Consider the following 22,500-nt stretch of genomic DNA (forward strand, 5'->3'; position numbering starts at 1 on the left):
GCAACAACAACAAAAAGCCCATCTGACATCATAATATTTGACAGTATGGGGGTAGTGTGAACGTTAGTTAGCACTGTGATAGATCAGTGGTGTCAGCTCAATAGAGTCTGCTTGGCTGTTTGTGGTAAGTGCTGATCTAGGATCAGTTTTTCATTTTAGATTATAATGAATAAGACAGGGGGGGGGACCAGATTCTACACGTTTACTTTGAGACACTTTGTGAATACGGCCCGTGATCTCACTGGGGGAAAGTAAATGCAAGATACTCAAAATACTAACACTGCCTGCTGAGCTAAGCTGAAGAGCAGCTTGTTCAGAACAGTCATGTGGAAGTTGAAGAGCAGCTTGTTCAGGCCAGTCATGTAGAAGCTGAAGAGCAGCTTGTTCAGGCCAGTCATGTAGAAGCTGAAGAGCAGCTTGTTCAGAACAGTCATGTGGAAGTTGACGAGCAGCTTGTTCAGAACAGTCATGTGGAAGTTGAAGAGCAGCTTGTTCAGAACAGTCATGTGGAAGTTGAAGAGCAGCTTGTTCAGAACAGTCATGTGGAAGTTGAAGAGCAGCTTGTTCAGAACAGTCATGTGGAAGTTGAAGAGCAGCTTGTTCAGAACAGTCATGTGGAAGTTGAAGAGCAGCTTGTTCAGAACAGTCATGTGGAAGTTGACGAGCAGCTTGTTCAGAACAGTCATGTGGAAGCTGAAGAGCAGCTTGTTCAGAACAGTCATGTGGAAGCTGAAGAGCAGCTTGTTCAGAACAGTCATGTGGAAGCTGAAGAGCAGCTTGTTCAGAACAGTCATGTAGAAGCTGAAGAGCAGCTTGTTCAGAACAGTCATGTGGAAGCTGAAGAGCAGCTTGTTCAGGCCAGTGATGTGGAAGCTGAAGAGCAGCTTGTTCAGGCCAGTGATGTGGAAGTTCAAGAGCAGCTTGTTCAGGCCAGTCATGTGGAAGTTCAAGAGCAGCTTGTTCAGGCCAGTCATGTGGAAGTTCAAGAGCAGCTTGTTCAGGCCAGTCATGTGGAAGTTCAAGAGCAGCTTGTTCAGGCCAGTCATGTGGAAGTTGCAGAAACAGCGAACAGTTCTGTCAGGTAAACAGACACTAAACAGAAAATAACTACCCACAAACACAGGTGGAAAAGAGGCTACCTAAGTATGATTCCCAATCAGAGACAACGATAGATTGGGAACCATACTCGGCCAAAACAAAGAAATAGACAACATTGAATGCCCTCCCCAAATCACACCCTGACCTAACCAAATAGAGAAATAAAACGGCTCTCTAAGGTCAGGGCGTGACAATACTACTGTAGCTACAACTATAGCTACTACAATAGATACTATTATAGATACTACTGTAGCTACTACTATAGCTACTACAATAGATACTATTATAGATACTACTAGAGATACTACTGTAGCTACAACTATAGCTACTACAATAGATACTATTATAGATACTACTGTAGCTACTACTATAGCTACTACAATAGATACTATTATAGATACTACTAGAGATACTACTGTAGCTACTACTATAGATAATATTATAGATACTATTATAGCTCCTACTGTAGCTACTACTATAGATACTATTATAGATACTACTATAGATACTACTCTAGCTATTATTGCTACTATTATAGACACTACTGTAGCTATTATTGCTACGATTATAGACACTACGGTAGCTACAAATATAGCTACTACAATATATACTATTATAGACATTACTGTAGCTACTACTATAGTCACTATAATAGATACTATTATAGATACTACTATAGATACTACTGTAGCTACTACTATAGATACTATTATAGATACTATTATAGATACTACTGTAGCTACAACTATAGCTACTACAATCGATACTATTATAGACACTACTGTAGCTACTACTATAGCTACTATAATATATACTATTATAGATACTACTATAGATACTACTGTAGCTACTACTATAGATAATATTATAGATACTATTATAGATACTACTGTAGCTGCTACTATAGCTACTACAATAGATACTATTATAGATACTACTGTAGCTGCTACTATAGCTACTACTATAGATACTATTAAAGATACTATTGTAGCTATTATTGCTACTATTATAGACACTACTGTAGCTGCTACTATAGCTACTACTATAGATACTATTATAGACACTACTGTAGCTACTACTATAGCTACTACAATAGATACTATTATAGATACTACTGTAGCTACAACTATAGCTACTACAATAGATACTATTGAAGATACTACTGTAGCTATTATTGCTACTATTATAGACACTACTGTAGCTGCTACTATAGCTACTACTATAGATACTATTATAGATACCATTTACATCCTTTATTACCTTATTGGAGAGTAATACTGGGATCATTTGGATTGGGTAAAGTAGTCTAGATAAAATGTTCATTTTCAAGAGGGATATTCTACCCAACCAAGAAATCGGGAGAGAGTTCCAGCGCTCCAGATCCTGTCTTATTGTATCAAACAATGGAACAAAATTGGCTTTGAACATTTGCTGGAATTTAGGAGTTACAAATATACCCAGATACATAAAAACTGAGGGAGACCATTTAAAAAGGAAGGGGTGAGAAGTATTAGGTACAGAGTGAAGGTTACCAAGTGGCATAGCCTCTGATTTAGTTATGTTAATCTTGTAGCCTGAGAATTAGGTGAATAATTCAATAATATTAATAAGAGATGTAATTGAAGTCTCGGGACTAGAGATGAATATCAGGACATAATCAGCATACAAGCTTATTTTATGGTGAACTTCACCAATGAGCAGCCCCTGTATAGCAGGCGTTACCCTGTGGTTCCATAACAAGTGCAAATAGGAGAGGGGACAAAGGACAGCCCTGTCTGGTACCTCTGTATATAGAGAAGCTATTTGACCGTAGCCCATTAGTAAGGACAGCAGCCCGAGGATCATCACATAAAACGTTCACCCATTTTATAAAGTTGTCCCCTGGACCAAATTTATTTAGAATATGTAAGACCACTCCACACGATCAAATGCTTTCTCAGCATCTAGGGAGAGCACAAGACCATCCATAGCACTTTGTTGGTAGGCTTGAATTACATTAAGAAGCAGCCTGCATGACTTACGGCCCTTCATGAAGTCAGTTTGGTCTCCTTTCACAATTAGTGGCAGTGAGTCCTCTTATCTTGTGGCTAAAATTTTAGAAAGCAATTTTCTATCCACATTCAGAAGGGAAATTGGTCTGTACGAGGAACAAGAGAATCAACATTTTCCCTTTTTGAGAATAAGTGATATGTTGGCTTCTCTCAGCGTTTGAGGGAGCTGGTCATTTGAAAATGAGTGGTTAAACATATCACGCAATGGCTCAAGGATCAGGCCATGGAACTCTTTATAGAACTCACTACAAAACCCGTCTGGTCCTGGGGGCTTACCATTTTGCAAATTCTTAATTGCGAGCATTATCTCTTCCTCTGTAATAGGGGCATTAAGGAGAGACCTCTGTTCTTCGGAGATAGTAGGGAGCTCAATCTTAGAAAAGAAGTTCTCCATTAATTTGGGTGCATCATTTGGGAGTTCTGAGGCATAAAGGTTCGCATAAAATTTCTTAAATTAGTAATTTATCAATTTATTTTCATATAATTGATTGCCATCAGAATCAGTAATTGAAAGATGTGGAATCTGTGTGGGTAGCTGGACAGGTAGGATGACTGACAGTGAAGGTGAACAGGTGGTCACGTGTCAGGTGACAGAGGAATGGATGAGAATGAGGCAGGAATTCCTTTAACCATAAAGAGGTATATTTACTGGGTAGTGTGGATTCACGGACGCACAGAACTTCTGGATCAGATGGAGTTCAGGAAGAGAAAGCAGCGAGATCAGGCGATGGCAATTTCCTCCTTTTGTGGAGTTGAGATCTGTCGGACATTTCCACCTGACCTAATTAAAGCGCCCCTGGCCCAGCTGAGTAAATGGCAATGAATTAAAGGATTATTCCACCAACTCCATGGGCCTTTTCTACAGTAATAGTGGCAATAGTGGCTCTCTTTTTAGTTCGGTATGCCAAGTACTTTCCTGGCTTATAGCCATGTTCATATAGCTTTTGCCTGACAAATCTAATTTTCTTTTCAGCGTCCTGTGTTAGGAGAGTCCAACGTTGATCTAAGGACTGATATTTCCTTTAATAGGGCAGGAGTGGGCGTTTTAATGTAGTCCTTCTCTTTAGTTCCTAATTCACCCTCTAACATTTTTGGCTTTTCACGCTTTTCCCGTCTCTTAGTAGCTGTGTATAACATAATCAGACCCTTGGCGTACACTTTACAGGTTTCCCAAAGGAGCGAGGGGTTATCTGTTGATTGAGAGTTAATAGAGAAAAATGCTTTAAACTCTGTAATAAAATATGATGTGAATGTATGGTCTTTAAGAATGGTTGTATTCAACCTCCAACGTCTTGACCGATTGAATTTTATGTCCAGGGTCACCTCCGCATGATCAGATATGACTATGCTTCCCATCCTAGTAGATAAAACAGACTGCAAAGACGTCCTGGGCATAAAAAAGTAATATATTGTAGTCTGACATCCATGAGGTGCAGAGAAAAAAGTGAACTCTCTGTTGGAGGAATGAAAAGTTCTCCAGACATCCGAATACCCCAGATCATCACAAATAGCTTTACGTGACTTAGCTTGAGGAGAGAGTGAAGCTATACCGCTGGGAAACCTATCAATAAGGGGGTTCAACAAGCAGTTAAAATCTCCTCCAACCACTGCAGTGTCCGAGTTTAATTCTGAAAAGTCTAGAAAAACCTTAGTGAGGAAATCAGGGGGGTGAGCAGGGGGGTGAGCAGGGGGGTGGGCAGGGAGGAAGTAAATATTCATTATGGAAATGTTCTGCCCTTGTAAAGTACCATTAATTATAACAAAGCGACCAAATTTATATTTCACACAATTCAAGACCTTAAGGTAAGTTATTTTTCACAAGAATTGCTACACCTCTATTTCTGGATGTAAAGGATGAGAAAAACACTTGACCAAACCCCCCTTGTTGTAATTTCAGATGCTCCTTATCATCCAAATGAGTTTCTTGCAACAGGGCGATTTCAATATACAGTGCCTTGCGAAAGTATTCGGCCCCCTTGAACTTTGCGACCTTTTGCCACATTTCAGACTTCAAACATAAAGATATAAAACTGTATTTTTTTTGTGAAGAATCAACAACAAGTGTGACACAATCATGAAGTGGAACGACATTTATTGGATATTTCAAACTTTTTTTAACAAATCAAAAACTGAAAAATTGGGCGTGCAAAATTATTCAGCCCCTTTACTTTCAGTGCAGCAAACTCTCTCCAGAAGTTCAGTGAGGATCTCTGAATGATCCAATGTTGACCTAAATGACTAATGATGATAAATACAATCCACCTGTGTGTAATCAAGTCTCCGTATAAATGCACCTGCACTGTGATAGTCTCAGAGGTCCGTCAAAAGCGCAGAGAGCATCATGAAGAACAAGGAACACACCAGGCAGGTCCGAGATACTGTTCTGAAGAAGTTTAAAGCCGGATTTGGATACAAAAAGATTTCCCAAGCTTTAAACATCCCAAGGAGCACTGTGCAAGCGATAATATTGAAATGGAAGGAGTATCAGACCACTGCAAATCTACCAAGACCTGGCCCTCCCTCTAAACTTTCAGCTCATACAAGGAGAAGACTGATCAGAGATGCAGCCAAGAGGCCCATGATCACTCTGGATGAACTGCAGAGATCTACAGCTGAGGTGGGAGACTCTGTCCATAGGACAACAATCAGTCGTATATTGCACAAATCTGGCCTTTATGGAAGAGTGGCAAGAAGAAAGCCATTTCTTAAAGATATCCATAAAAAGTGTTGTTTAAAGTTTGCCACAAGCCACCTGGGAGACACACCAAACATGTGGAAGAAGGTGCTCTGGTCAGATGAAACCAAAATTGAACTTTTTGGCAACAATGCAAAACGTTATGTGAGACGTAAAAGCAACACAGCTGAACACACCATCCCCACTGTCAAACATGGTGGTGGCAGCATCATGGTTTGGGCCTGCTTTTCTTCAGCAGGGACAGGGAAGATGGTTAAAATTGATGGGAAGATGGATGGAGCCAAATACAGGACCATTCTGGAAGAAAACCTGATGGAGTCTGCAAAAGACCTGAGACTGGGACGGAGATTTGTGTTCCAACAAGACAATGATCCAAAACATAAAGCAAAATCTACAATGGAATGGTTAAAAAATAAACATATCCAGGTGTTAGAATGGCCAAGTCAAAGTCCAGACCTGAATCCAATCGAGAATCTGTGGAAAGAACTGAAAACTGCTCTCCATCCAACCTCACTGAGCTCGAGCTGTTTTGCAAGGAGGAATGGGAAAAAATGTCAGTCTCTCGATGTGCAAAACTGATAGAGACATACCCCAAGCGACTTACAGCTGTAATTGCAGCAAAAGGTGGCGCTACAAAGTATTAACTTAAGGGGGCTGAACAATTTTGCACGCCCAATTTGTCAGTTTTTGGTTTGTTAAAAAAGTTTGAAATATCCAATAAATGTCGTTCCACTTCATGATTGTGTCCCACTTGTTGTTGATTCTTCACAAAAAAATACAGTTTTATATCTTTATGTTTGAAGCCTGAAATGTGTCAAAAGGTCGCAAAGTTCAAGGGGGCCGAATACTTTCGCAAGGCACTGTATATATATATTTTTAAAAGACAGTACCTTCTTCCTTTTAATAGGGTTATGGCTCCCTCTAATGTTCCATGTACATACAAGCAGTCTGTTACCTGCCATTTTACTTTGACCATTCAATATCCAGACTGAATCCAACTGTAGAAGTGGGGTGGTACCTTTTTCCATGTGTTGAACTCTCTTCTATCTCACCGAGCATAAACAAACGATATGAACCCTGAACTCGAACTATACTAAACCCAAAAATGAAACCTGTAAAGATCCAAAAGCGGGTTTTCCCACTAGCTAACATGCAGGGGATTTCAACTCTCCAATGTAGACTCTTAAGTCCGCATTTTGCACTCAATAGCCTCATCGTTTATAAATATGGAAATGAAAATCAATAGAAGGAGATTGAGGCTCTTCCACCTAAAACCAAGCTTGGGCACCAATATGGATTCACACATATCTCAGCCTGAGCTATAGCGGCAGTTACTTTAGCAAGAAAAATAATAAAGATACGAATATTACTGAGACGGAGTATGTGAGAACTCACATTCATGATCAGATTCAAATGAAACTAAAAAAGTTATCCAATGCTGCGGAGGTGCAGCGTAAAGTTATTTACCCGAGAGAGTCAATAAACGCAGCAGCCTCTTCAGGTGTGTAGAGTTTTTCAGGCGATCCGTTGACCATAATCTTCAATGTGGCCGGGTACAACAGTGCGTAGTCCATCTTCATTCTCTTGAGTCGAGCCTTCGCCTCATCAAACGCTTTGCCTCTTCGTACAACCGCTGTGGAATAATTATTGAAGAATGAGACCTTTGGACCTTTACATTGACTACCGTCAGAACCGATGTTTCTAGCCGCGTCCATGACGCGCTGCTTGTCGGTGAAGTTGTGGAACTTTATAACCACTGGCCGTGGGCGCTGGTTGGGACCGGGTATTGGTGCATGAGAGCGATGGGCTCTGTCCAGCTTCACACGACCAGCCTTAGTGTCCATTTGTAGGTAGCCAGGGATCCATTCCTCAAAATTGTTTACTGAACGTGTCCCTTCAGAATTATCCGGGAGTCCCACAACACGAATATTGTATCTGCGTCCTTGATTATCCAAGTCGTCAATGTGCTCCGCCATTTCGCGCACCTGTTTCTCAAGTGCTTTTATCTTAGTGTCCATAGATGTAGTTGAAGTTTCCACTGTAGCAATTCTTCCTTCTGCCTCATCAACACGTTTCACAACCCTCTGTAGTTCAGTTGGATGGCCTGCTATTACTTCCAAGACCGTTCTTATCTTAACATTGGTCACTTTAATAATGTTATCAGTCATCTTTTGAATCCATTGTGCCTGCATCCGCAATGTTGTTAGCTTCGCTAACGTTAGCTAGCTCCTCCTGCACATCTACAGGGATGGTGGATTTGGTCGAGTTCTTAGTAGTTTTGTTGAGCATGTTGTCAGAGATTGTTGAGAAATAGCCGTCAAGACTCATTGTTGGATAACTTATTTAGCCAATTCTACCACTTTTTCAAGCTAGGAGATGAATGTAAAAATATACATTTATGAATGCCACGGGAGCTCGCTGAAACACAGTGTTCTCTCTATGGCGTCATTTTGGCCCCCCCTTCTATGATTTTCTATTTCTATGTTTTGGCTGGGTATGGTTCTCAACCAGGGACAGCTGTCTATCGTTGTCTCTGATTGGGAACCATACTTAGGTACTCTTTTTCCCACCCGTGTTTGTGGGAAGTTAACTTTGTATGATGGCACATAGCCTTAAGCTTCACGGTGTGTTTTGTATTGTTTATTGTTTTGACGCCGTCATTTCGAATTAAAGAGAAAATGTACGCTCACCACGCTGCACCTTGGTCCAGTTCTTTTAACGGCCATGACAGAACTTCCCACCACCAAAGGACCAAGCAGTGTGGTAAAAAGGACTCCTGGACATGGGAGGAGATCCTGGATGGTAAGGGACCCTGGAGGCAGGCTGGGGAGTATTGCCGTCCACGGGAGAAACTGGAGGCAGCTAAGGTGGAGCGGCAACATTATGAGGGAACACGGCTGGCAAGGAAGCCCGAGAGGCAGCCCCCCAAAAATTGTTTTGGGGAAACACGGGGAGTTTGGCAGAGTCAGGTTGGAGACCTGAGCCAACTCCCTGTGCTTACCGTGGCGAGCATGTGACTGGTCAGGCCCCGTGCTATGGGTGATCTCAGCCGAGCATTCACAGGCCGGTGTGCTCTGTGCATTTGCCGGGTGGAAGTGGGCATCCAGCCAGAACGGGTGGTGCCAGCTCTGCGCTCGAGGCCACCAGTGTGTCTCCACGGCCCAGTGTATCCGGTGCCTCGGCCAAGGAAGAGGCCTCCTGTATGTCTCCCCAGCCTGGTGAGTCCTGTGCCTGCTCCCAGAGCTAGGTCTCCTGTGTGTCTCCCCAGCCTGGTGAGTGCTGTGCCTGCGCCCAGCCCGGAGCCTCCAGAGACGGCCTCCAGCCCGGAGCCTCCAGAGACGGCCTCCAGCCCGGAGCCTCCAGAGACGGCCTCCAGCCCGGAGCCTCCAGAGACGGCCTCCAGCCCGGAGCCTCCAGAGACGGCCTCCAGCCCGGAGCCTCCAGAGACGGCCTCCAGTCCGGAGCCTCCAGCGACGTTCTCCAGCCCGGAGCCCCCAGTGACGGCCTCCAGTCCGGAGCCCGCAGCGACGGCCTCCAGTCCGGGGCCCGCAACGAGGGTCCCCAGTCCGGGGTCGGCGGCGAGGGTCCCCACACCAGAGGTGCCACCAAAGTGGGGTGAGCCAAAGGTGGAGCGGGGTCTGCGTCCCGCACCTGAGCCGCCATCACGGATAGATGCCCACCCAGACCCTCCCCTATAGGTTTAGGTTTTGCGGCCGGAGTCCGCACCTTTTGGGGGGGCAGTACTGTCACGCCCTGACCTTAGAGATCCTTTTTATGTCTCTATTTTGATTTGGTCAGGGCGTGAGTTTGGGTGGGCATTCTATGTTTTGTGTTTCTATGATTTTCTATTTCTATGTTTTGGGTGGGTATGGTTCTCAATCAGGGACAGCTGTCTATCGTTGTCTCTGATTGGGAACCATACTTAGGTACCCTTTTTCCCACCCGTGTTTGTGGGAAGTTAACTTTGTATGATGGCACATAGCCTTAAGCTTCACGGTGTGTTTTGTATTGTTTATTGTTTTGACACCGTCATTTTGAATAAAAGAGAAAATGTACGCGCACGACACTGCACCTTGGTCCAGTTCTTTTAACGGCCGTGACAGTGTCTACTACTATAGATACTACTGTTGCTACTACTATAACTACTACTACAGTATAACTACTATTATAGCTACTATTATTGTTACTATTATAGATAATACTATACCTACTACTATAGATACAATTATAGATACTACTATAGATTATGCTATAGCTACTACTATAGTTACTACTATATATACTACTATAGCAACTACTATAGATACTATTATAGCTACTATTATAGCTACTATTGCTACTATTATAGATACTATTATAGATACTACTATAGATACTACTATAGATACTACTATAGATACTACTATAGCTGTTATTATATATGTATACTATTATACATACTACTATAGATACTCCTATAGCTGCTATTATATATACTACTATATATACCACTATAGATACTACTATAGATACTACTATAGATACTACTATAGATACTCCTATAGCTGCTATTATATATACTAATATATATACCACTATAGATACTACTATAGATACTACTATAGCTGTTATTATATATGTATACTATTATACATACTACTATAGCTGTTATTATATATGTATACTATTATACATACTACTATAGATACTCCTATAGCTGCTATTATATATACTACTATATATACCACTATAGATACTACTATAGATACTACTATAGATACTACTATAGCTGTTATTATATATGTATACTATTATACATACTACTATAGATACTCCTATAGCTGCTATTATATATACTACTATATATACCACTATAGATACTACTATAGATACTACTATAGATACTACTATAGATACTACTATAGCTGTTATTATATATGTATACTATTATACATACTACTATATATACCACTATAGATACTACTATAGATACTACTATAGCTGTTATTATATATGTATACTATTATACATACTACTATAGATACTCCTATAGCTGCTATTATATATACTACTATATATACCACTATAGATACTACTATAGATACTACTATAGATACTACTATAGATACTACTATAGATACTCCTATAGCTGCTATTATATATACTACTATATATACCCCTATAGATACTACTATAGATACTACTATAGATACTACTATAGCTACTACTATAGATACTACTATAGATACTATTATATATGCTACTATAGCTGCTATTATATATACTACTATATATACCACTATAGATACTACTATAGATACTACTATAGATACTACTATAGCTACTACTATAGATACTACTATAGATACTATTATATATACTACTATAGCTGCTATTATATATACCACTATATATACCACTATAGATACTACTATAGATACTACTATAGATACTACTATAGATACTACTATAGATACTATTATATATACTACTATAGCTGCTATTATATATACTACTATATATACCACTATAGATACTACTATAGATACTACTATAGATACTACTATAGATACTACTATAGATACTACTATAGATACTATTATAGCTGTTATTATATATGTATACTATTATACATACTACTATAGATACTCCTATAGCTGCTATTATATATACTACTATATATACCACTATAGATACTACTATAGATACTACTATAGATACTACTATAGATACTACTATAGCTGTTATTATATATGTATACTATTATACATACTACTATAGATACTCCTATAGCTGCTATTATATATACTACTATATATACCACTATAGATACTACTATAGATACTACTATAGCTGTTATTATATATGTATACTATTATACATACTACTATAGCTGTTATTATATATGTATACTATTATACATACTACTATAGATACTCCTATAGCTGCTATTATATATACTACTATATATACCACTATAGATACTACTATAGATACTCCTATAGCTGCTATTATATATACTACTATATATACCACTATAGATACTACTATAGATACTACTATAGATACTACTATAGCTGTTATTATATATGTATACTATTATACATACTACTATAGATACTCCTATAGCTGCTATTATATATACTACTATATATACCACTATAGATACTACTATAGATACTACTATAGATACTACTATAGATACTCCTATAGCTGCTATTATATATGTATACTATTATACATACTACTATAGCTGTTATTATATATGTATACTATTATACATACTACTATAGATACTCCTATAGCTGCTATTATATATACTACTATATATACCACTATAGATACTACTATAGATACTACTATAGATACTACTATAGATACTCCTATAGCTGCTATTATATATACTACTATATATACCACAATAGACACTACTATAGATACTACTATAGATACTACTATAGATACTACTATAGATACTCCTATAGCTGCTATTATATATATACTACTATATATACCACTATAGATACTACTATAGATACTACTATAGATACTACTATAGATACTACTATAGATACTCCTATAGCTGCTATTATATATACTACTATATATACCACAATAGACACTACTATAGATACTACTATAGATACTACTATAGATACTACTATAGATACTACTATAGCTGCTATTATATATACTATTATATATACTACTATAGCTGCTATTATATATACTACTATATTTACCACAATAGACACTACTATAGATACTACTATAGATACTACTATATATACCACAATAGACACTACTATAGATACTACTATAGATACTACTATAGATACTACTATAGATACTCCTATAGCTGCTATTATATATACTACTATATATACCACAATAGACACTACTATAGATACTACTATAGATACTACTATAGATACTACTATAGATACTATTATAGATACTATTATAGCTGTTATTATATATGTATACTATTATACATACTACTATAGATACTCCTATAGCTGCTATTATATATACTACTATATATACCACAATAGATACTACTATAGATACTACTATAGATACTACTATAGATACTACTATAGATACTCCTATAGCTGCTATTATATATACTACTATATATACCACAATAGACACTACTATAGATACTACTATAGATACTACTATAGATACTACTATAGATACTATTATATATACTATTATATATACTACTATAGCTGCTATTATATATACTACTATATTTACCACAATAGACACTACTATAGATACTATTATAGCTGTTATTATAGCTACTATTTCAGTATAGCTACTATTATAGCTATTAAGCCCACTAGTGACAATGGGAGCTCCATCATATGACGTGTAATGTCCTTACAAACAACCATTCCTTAATAAGCAAGCGTTCATTAACATTCCTTCATATATGAATGCCAAAGTGTGTAGATTAAGAGAGGGACATTTCAATCATGAGGATGTCATTAGGATTTTATGCAGTGGTACATATGGTTGATTTTTATCTCAGATGTTTCTGTATGTATTTTGTGTTTTGTTTCTGATTTGTCTATGAGACGTGTCTGAAACGTTGTTCCCCCCCTGCTGCTGTCTCTGACCAGGTCTCTCTTGAAAAATAAATGTTATGACAATAACACTAACCTGGATAAACACAGGTTGTATAAAATCAAGCCAGCTTCCAATACCATTGTGTCTATACCATTGTGGCACATTATAACCAAACAATCGTGAAGACATATCACAAATACAAAGGGGTTTTATAATAAATGTGTCTTTACCTTGACAAATATGTAGTCGTCCTGGACTGAGAGAGAGTTGTGGTCAATCTTCCCCAGGAACTGAGCCGTTACGGTCTTGTCTGAGCAGTTCTGGATCAGACAGGTTACATACAGGTACCCTGGGGAGAGAGAATTAAGGGTGCAGTTGTTAGAGCCCCACCCCCAGAATACACATTATTGTAGGGGACAATGTACAAATGTTTTACAGAAATATATTTAATTGCGTAAATGTATTTATTGGTTTAATTTCATTTTGATAAGACATAAAAATCCAATGAATTGAAGGATATTTGTTGATGTAAAACTCTAAATGTACCAATTTTAAGGTTGTTTCGTTAGATATGGTGTGGGGTGGGGTTACGCTGAACCGTACTGAATTTCACACACAGCATCTGCATCAGCAACAACTGTAGTGGCAAGAGTCGTCAGGGAGATGACAAGCTAGCGATGTTGCCATGGGTGGGCCTTGGAAGGGCATAAGCCCACCCACTGGGGAGCCAGGCCCAGCCAATCAGTATGGGGTTTTCCCCACAAAAGTGTTTTATTACAGACATAAATACTTCTCAGCACCCCAAGGAGGCTGACAAGGACTTGGGGAAAAATGTGCAGCTGGAAAGTAAAACGAAAGTAAAAAATGAGGAAAATAATAGTTTTGGCCCTACAGACATCGATTACCACATGAATTATGTGGACAGTGTGAAAGACTGGTTGATGGAACGTGGAGATGTTTTAATAGAGTTAAACCAGGTTAACCTGTTTATGTGAGTCTGTGTAGACCTGTTTGTTGTGTTGCTTTGTGTATCTGGATGTGTGACTAGACGACAGTGTGTCCATGTGTCTGCATTAGTGGCCTCGCCACGCTCCACATCAATCTCCCTAACGACACACACACAGACCCTGCCAGCCTCATCCATCAACCCTCCACCCCTACCTCCCATCTACCCCCTCATCACTCACCATCCCTGGGCATAGACCCTAGGCAAGTCCCAGGCTTGTGTGCTGGCCTTAGGCCTCTCTCTCGGGCTCAGGTAGATTGTGTGACCAGGCCACCAGGCCACCATCCGTCCCCCCTGGTACCTGCCATCGTTTAACCTTGACAGGACCCAGGGTGACGGGGGGCGCAGGGGGAACAGCTTGGCCTGGCATGCCTGGTCGCCCAGGCCCCTCTAGCCCATCCGTCTGGAAGTGGGAGCTGCCGTGCAATGGAGAGGTGGGGGGAGGGTGGGGGGGAGAAGGACCATGTGGCTCTGCCTAGCCCAGGGAAGAGCTCTCCTGCCTGGGCAGCTGGGCCAGACAGACAGCCTCTCTGGTTCTCTGAAAAAAACACGGCCCAGGCTTGTTCCAGATGACAGGTTCCAGACTCTAAGCTGCATGTTCAGTTCCCCATCAGAAAGTATAGACACACCTATGGGATTTGGAAGTTGTTTCTCATTTTTTGGGGGGGAAGATGATTTGTTTTAAGTGACTTCATATCAGGGGAGATGTGTTGTGTAACAAACAAGGCATTAACATGTTCTCTCCTTCATTTGTCCTTCCTCTCCTTCTTCCCCTGTCTTCCAGTGTCAGTCTGTTTTATTCTCCTGGTCTACTCTGTGGAATGATGGGTTGTCAAAGTGTACCGAGCGGGAAGACATGGCTCAGCATATTAAAGCAAACACACATGCATTCTATCATAGGCATGCAGACACACACACACACACGCACACTCCTTCTACACCCTCCACTCTACACACTCCTATTACCCCCTTGGTGGGTAGTGCAGAGCTAACCTGGCTGGCTGCTGATATGACAATCCACTCTGACTGGGGACCTGGGCACTGAATTCCCCCTGACTCCCCTCTGACTTCTTCCTGACTCCCCCCTGACTCCACCATGACCTCACTAGAAGGTCAACCCATCACCCCCTTTATTACCGGAGTCTACACTGAGGTTTCAGAGGCAGATTAGGGACAGGCCAATAGGAGGAGAAGGAGAGGGATCGAGAGAGAAAGGTTATTGGTGCCTGTGGGAGTGGAACAGACAGTAGACTTGTCTTGAATGGAGAGGAGGAAAATGAGAGATGGGTAGTTGAGGGTGGCAATGTGTGTTCAGGGGATACTAGAGGAAGTAGGTGTACTCATTTTGTAATAGTGTATAGTCAGTGAGGAAGTGGGTAAGGATAGAGTTCACAGAAAGTCCAGACATGCGTGCACACTGAAAGAACAGCACAGTACCTCCACTTGTGTCCTGCATCTCCATATGCACCAAGTCAGGGTCCACATCTACACCAGCCACAGACCTGAGACAGAGGAAGCTAGATATCAAGTTGAAAGTTGGAACAACAGAACTTATCTTCTTGTGCACTTCACCCGCCCTTCCCCCTCTCTCTTTCCCCCCTCTCTCTCTTTCCCCCTCTCTCTCCCTCCTCTCTCTTTTCTCCCTCTCTCTCTCTTTCCCCGCTCCCACCCCCACCTCTCTCTACTCCCCACCACTCTCTCTTTTCCCACCACTCTCTCCCCCCCTCTCCCCATCTCTCTTTCCCCGCCCCCCCTCTCTCCCCACCTCTCTCTCTCTTCCCAGCTCTCTCTCTCTTCCCCTCTCTCTCTCTCTCCCCCCCTCTCACCCCCCTCTCTCTCTCTCTCCCCCCCCTCTCCCCCCTCTCTCTTTCCCCGCTCTCTCTCACCCCCCTCTCTCTTTCCCCGCTCTCTCTCACCCCCTCTCTCTCTGCACCCCTCTCTCTCTGCCCCCTCTCCCACCTCTCTCTCTCTCTCCCCCCCTCTCCCCCCTCTCTCTTTCCCCGCTCTCTCTCACCCCCCTCTCTCTTTCCCCGCTCTCTCTCACCCCCTCTCTCTCTGCTCCCCTCTCTCTCTGCACCCCTCTCTCTCTGCCCCCTCTCCCCCCTCTCTCCCGCCACTCTCCCTCTTCCCTTTACCACTTTCTCTCTGATTAGAAGTCAGTAGTGAAGTCTGTGAAATCTCCTCAGCTCTTTAAAGATATATGTTAAATATATAAAACCTCCATTACGGTCCGTATAAAGAGCCTGTATGTGCAATTACTGTAGCAGGTTGTGGAAGAGAGGGAGAGAAGGTGGTAGGGAAAGAGGAAAGGAGGGAGGGAGGGAGAGAGAGAGAACACAACTCCTTTTTGTATTCTATCAAACGTCTGCCATAATATCAGTATTCTACTCACATAGTTTGGCATTCTCTGAGATGTTCTTTCTGTCTGCTCATGGCCATCAACACCACACGAGCCACAAGTTCACGAAACCCGTAACCAGTTCACCTCGGTTCTATTTCCTGGGATAGCCACTAGCCAGTAACAACCTCTAAACCCAACTCTGAATAAGTAGAGAAACAGAGTTGTATAAAGCCTCAGTGTCTGTGGCATACATCTTGTTGGACGGACCACCCCGTCAGATAGTAGCTGACTAGCTCTTTCAAGTGAACTTGATTTATCAGGATTGGCTTCCAGACCATTCTTCTCTTCCACAGGGAGAACAAGGCTATTACAGGCCTAACAATCAGCTAATGCTGGCCTATCGGAAAGCATGGATGCTTTGACAGGCTTTTTAAGGCCCAGGAGTTTTCCCTGTCAGCGCATGTGGTCAGAAAGCACTCTCAGCCCTAGTGTGTTCTAGTTAGAGAAAAATCAAATCTTGACCCTACGACTGGAGCAGGAACAACTAGGCCCTAGACATATAACTACTGTGTCTCTGTTAGCATTTTACGCCTCACTACATACTGGATATTATTGTATTGTTCAGAGAGTCACTGGCAAAAACAAATGGTGATGGTTTTATTAGTAGTCAGTGGTTGGGTTGACACATGTGCTCTGTGGATTATGTACAATGGCTTGCAAAAGTATACACCCCCCCCCCTGGAATTTTTCCAATTTCGTTGCCTTACAACCTGGAATTAAAATATATTTTGGGGGGGTTTGTATCGTTTGATTTACACGACATGCCTAACACTTTGAAGAAGTAAAATATGTTTTATTGTGAAACAAACAATAAATAATACAAAATAAACATAAAACTTTGTAGAGACACATTTCACAGCAATTACAGATGCAAGTCTCTATGAGCTTGGCACATCTAGCCACTGGGATTGTGGACATTCTTCAAGGAAAAACAGCTCCAGCTCCTTCAAGTTGGATGCGTTCTGCTGGTGTACAGCCATCTTTAAGTCATACCACAGATTCTCAATTGGATTGAGTTCTGGGCTTTGACTAGGCCACTTAAATGTTTCCCCTTAAACCACTCGAGTGTTGCTTTAGCAGTATGCTTAGGTGTCATGGTCCTGCTGGAAGATGAACCTCCGTCCCAGTCTCAAATCTCTGGAAAACTGAACCAGGTTTCCCTCAAGAATTTCCCTGTATTTAGCACCATCCATCATTCCATCCATCATTCCATCCATCATTCCATCATTCCTTAAATTCTGTCCAGTTTCCCAGTCCCTGCCGATGAAAAACATGATGCTGCCACCACCATGCTTCACTGTGGGGATGGTGTTCTCGGGGTGATGAGAGGTGTTGGGTTTGCGCCAGACATTTTCCGTGATACCCAAAAATATCAATTTTAGTCTCATCTGACCAGAGTACCTTCTTCCATATGTTTGGGGAGTCTCCCAAATGCCTTTTGGCAAACACCAAACGTGTTTATATGTCCATTACATGAATTCCAAATAAAAATCAATTTCAATTACAGGTTGTAATGCAAAAAGAAATATAGAAAAATGAATACTTTTGCAAGGCACTGTTGATCTCTTATTTTCTCCATCTACTGCCAATGTATACATCATAAATAATACCCTTTGAGATGGGATCCATATGTTCAAATGCAATGCATTGGGAAGTGTGAGGAAATTGCCTCTAAGGCCAGATCTAAAATCAGTTTGACATCTTAACTATTAGTGGTCAAAGGTCTGGATTTGGTTGTGTAATCTGATCCTAGATCTGTTATCAGACACAACTTGACACAGAAAGCAGGTTAGGAATAGCCTATCTAGACCCATAGTGAGAAGTACATTTTTGGGGGGCAAGTCAGTTAAGAACAAATTCTTATTTACAATGAGAGACAACACTGGGTCAACTGTGCACTGCCTTATAAGATTCCCAGTCATGGCCAGATGTGATTCAGTTTGGATTTGAACCAGGCACTGCAGTGATGCCTCTTGCACTGAGATGCAGTGCCTTAGACTGCTGCGCCACTCAGGAGCCCTGGAGTGTTTGTAACGCTCTAGCTTGGGATGATTTGTGCATTGGGTTTGGACAGATAAATCAAGGATGTCCCGGTTTCAACACAACTGGCTTCATAACCACTGATCTGGAACCAGCTGATAACTCAGACCTGTCCAGGTCTCAACACTTCTGGCTTCATAACCACTGATCTGGAACCAGCTGATAACTCAGACCTGTCCAGGTCTCAACACTACTGGCTTCATAACCACTGATCTGGAACCAGCCATTGTGAAGCCGATCATTTCTCTGAGAGAAGAAAACAGCAGGTAGTCTCGATATATGACCTTCTGCTCAGAACTGGAGAGAGGGAGGAGGGAGGAGGGAGGGATGGAGAGAAAATGGATGCAGAAGGGGAGATCTAAAACTCACAGCTATATTTTATGTTGTAAAGGCAGAGTTACTGAACGGCAAATAAAGCAAGTTAGATTATAAGGACAGATTTGCGATCAGAATTTACCAGAATATTCTGCCCTTGGTTACTCGTTCCTGCATTAGAGTCCACTTCCGGCCCAAATCCATGGACACGTAGAGCTGTGAAATAAAAACATCCAACCTATCAAACAACAGTTGTTTACTCAGTAGAAATGTCATGAATTGATATGAAAAAAAAAACAGATAAACAGGATTTGTATGGAGGTGAACTGGATGGTTGTCGTAGATTTTCATGTCCGTGTTGGTGATTGTGTCATCCCTGTACGTCCCTCTGTGTGTGTAGCGAATGGGGAGGTTGTGTGTAGTAGAGCGTACAGTCCAGTAAGTCAAGCAAGTGAATTTTACGGTTCACCTACACCAGGCCAACCTCTATTCATCTTAGTAGGCCATTCCATGTGAGTGAATTTGTGTGTGTGTGTGTGTGTGTGTGTGTGTGTGTGTGTGTGTGTGTGTGTGTGTGTGTGTAAGTGTGGTTGTAAGTGTGTGTGTGTGTCTGTGTGGTTGTGTGTTTGTTGTGTGTGCATGTGCACCATTGATCGGCTTTATAATGAAAATGTATAGATTTTTCTCACAAGGTATCCCAGAAGACATATGAAAAGAACAAAAATGATTTCACCCCTGAGCCTGTACACATTCCCTTACTGCCACACACACACACGCACACACACACTCACACGCACGCGCACGCACACGCACACACACACACAGTGTATTGTAAGTGTACATGCACTTACATTACGCTTACAAAACACAGAATCTCTCACTGAATTCCAGAGAGCCCCATTTATTCATTTTGAGCAAACATAATACAACTAGATGGCCAGAACCTCGTTAAATCAAACCTGACCATCACAACATTCTCAAAGAATAACCTTGATAGGAATCTCATGGAGTGATCTCAAAAAACTATCTTTCCCTATAAACATATTAATATGAAATGATTTTTTTTGCACTGTTAAATGATTTTTGACTCTCCATCTGTAGCCTGGCCACATGGAGTAGATTAAAACCTAATTGAATTTCATGTTTAATTAATTGTTAATTATTAAAGTGGAGTTCCCTCCATATGCTGTTGCTACTGTGACTGTCTGAGTTATCGGAGAAGAGATCGAAGAGACAGAACATGCAGAGATGTCCCCAGACACTGGTCTGAGGACACTTTTGCACTTTCCTCTCATAACGGCTATGGTTGGGATCCAGGGAAGGTAAAACTGATCCTAAATCTGTGCCTTAGGGAAATTCTCTTTACCCACCTACTCCCTCTTTTCAGCAATGTAAACTAGAATAATATGTAGTCATTGCACCAACTATGAATAAAAAAAGCCATTCTGTAAATAAAACAACAGTATGCTATTAAATGCTGTCTTTGCTGGGGGAAGGCTATCTTATCCAGTTCATTCATTATGCAGCCAGGTCACCAGTGATACAAGTCAGTATTCGACGTCCATCGGGAGATGCGGTGGAAACTGTCCACTAGGGGCAACGTTGTGCGCTGTTACCTACGTTTGGGGTTTTTGCTAGGGCATTGTAGACTGGAATGGCGGATAGGCATCTGATTCACAAAGGTTGCAAGTTCAAATCCAGCAAAAGAAAGTTGTTTTTGAGATGTTTGCTTTAAGACTGTTCCAAACCTAAACCTTTACCGTAACCATTTGGAGTTAATGCCTAACTTTAAGCTTTCAGACTTACTGCGTAAACTTAACTCTAACATGACAAATTCTGAGTTAATGCCTAAACGTAACCTTAAACACTTTGAAATGTGATGTTTGCAACAATGTCGAAATGTGAAGTTTGAGAAACATGGATGAACGTCTAATTCTGACGTGAGACTGTGAGATCTAGTTGGAATCAAGCAACACAGTGAAAGGAAACTCCTGCTATGAGTTGGTCTTTGTTGTAGACCTGTTGTCATAAAATGCTCAGGTTGGTAGTAAGTGGCTGTATTTATTAGAAATAGCTTTTGATCGACTGTTTTGCCGCTGAACGATGGTGATTTTGTTCAGGGCAATCTCCTCATAAAAAAAACAACAGACGTCTAAGTCTGGAACAATCGGACTGTGACGTGGTTGTTTGATGGTGACCCACCTTGCCCTCCTTGCAGTAAGCCAGCACCTTGTCCTCCTCCTTAGGGTGGAAGAGGAGGGTCTCAGCAGTGAAGGAGAGGGGCTGGCGCTGGAAAGAGGAGCCCTCGTCTGTACTGATGAACAGCAACTGGTCCCGCTCGTTAATGGACGAACTCACCAGGATCACCTGACAGGGGAGAGAGGTCAGAGGTCAGAAGGTATATACGGATAAGGGATGTGTAATGTGGTAATATCTGAATGAGGAGTAGTGTAGTTGATGAGTTGAAATGATTTAGTTCTGTCAGCAGTTTTATTGTAGTTGTAGAGACACCCCCCCCCCCCCCCCCCCCCCCCGCCCACACCCACACCCACACACACACACACACACACACACACACACGCACACACACCGTACTCCCAATCAGGGCCATTCTCAAGGCCACCAGAACATTTCATCACCGTGGTTTACCTCTTACTCAGTAGAGACACCATATTGATTATCTAATATTCCCTTTTATAGCTCATAAATGGAACAAATTGTAGTGGGGAACTCTGAGTTTACCATCTCACCAATCACCATTAAGTGTTGGACAGGATAACCATCAATAGTGCTAAGCTATGATCAACACCAACTTATTAGCCAATCGTATTGTTCAAAATTCTGTTATCTGCAACACTCAGTCATGAGCAAACCGTCCAAAGAGGAGAAAGATGGGGCAAACTGTATACACTGAATGTGTGGCATGTTTAATTGCACAAGTTATCTTACTTACTCTCTCCTCGTCTCTCTTCCTCTCTCCTCCTCTCTCATATATCTCCTCCTCTCTCATCTCTCATCTCTCTCCTCCTCTCTCATCTCTCTCCTCCTCTCTCCTCCTCTCTCATCTCTCGCTCCCTCTCTCCTCCTCTGTCTTTTTCTTGTTCTCTCTCTATCTCCCTCTCTCTTCCTCTCTCTCTCCCTCTCTCCCTCTCGCTCCACATTGCTATTGCTATGCCCCTCATACCTTAAGTATTACTCTGGGCTGTGTGGTTGTGTGTAAGCGTTTTGTGTGTGTGTCTGTGTGTCTGTGTGTCTGTGTCTGTGTCTGTGTGTGTGTGTGTGTGTCTGTGTGTGTGTGTGTGTGTGTGTCTGTGTCTGTGTCTGTGTGTGTGTGTGT

General features: G+C 41.4%; 1 protein-coding gene across 3 annotated transcripts in view; it reads right to left on the bottom strand.

Moving 5' to 3' along the window:
* The window catches only part of sorcs2 (sortilin-related VPS10 domain containing receptor 2), a 407,416-nt gene that overhangs the window by 47,842 nt on the left and 337,074 nt on the right, over positions 1-22,500 (bottom strand). For all 3 annotated transcript variants that reach the window (XM_036958238.1, XM_036958237.1, XM_036958236.1), the window contains exons 4-7: positions 21,366-21,530; positions 19,306-19,379; positions 15,845-15,909; positions 13,632-13,750 (exon numbers count right to left, since the gene is read on the bottom strand). In XM_036958238.1, the coding sequence (XP_036814133.1) occupies positions 13,632-13,750; positions 15,845-15,909; positions 19,306-19,379; positions 21,366-21,530 (423 nt within the window). The remainder of the gene's footprint in view (positions 1-13,631; positions 13,751-15,844; positions 15,910-19,305; positions 19,380-21,365; positions 21,531-22,500) is intronic.

Source organism: Oncorhynchus mykiss, chromosome 21, assembly GCF_013265735.2.
Source record: "Oncorhynchus mykiss isolate Arlee chromosome 21, USDA_OmykA_1.1, whole genome shotgun sequence".
Taxonomy (NCBI): domain Eukaryota; kingdom Metazoa; phylum Chordata; class Actinopteri; order Salmoniformes; family Salmonidae; genus Oncorhynchus; species Oncorhynchus mykiss.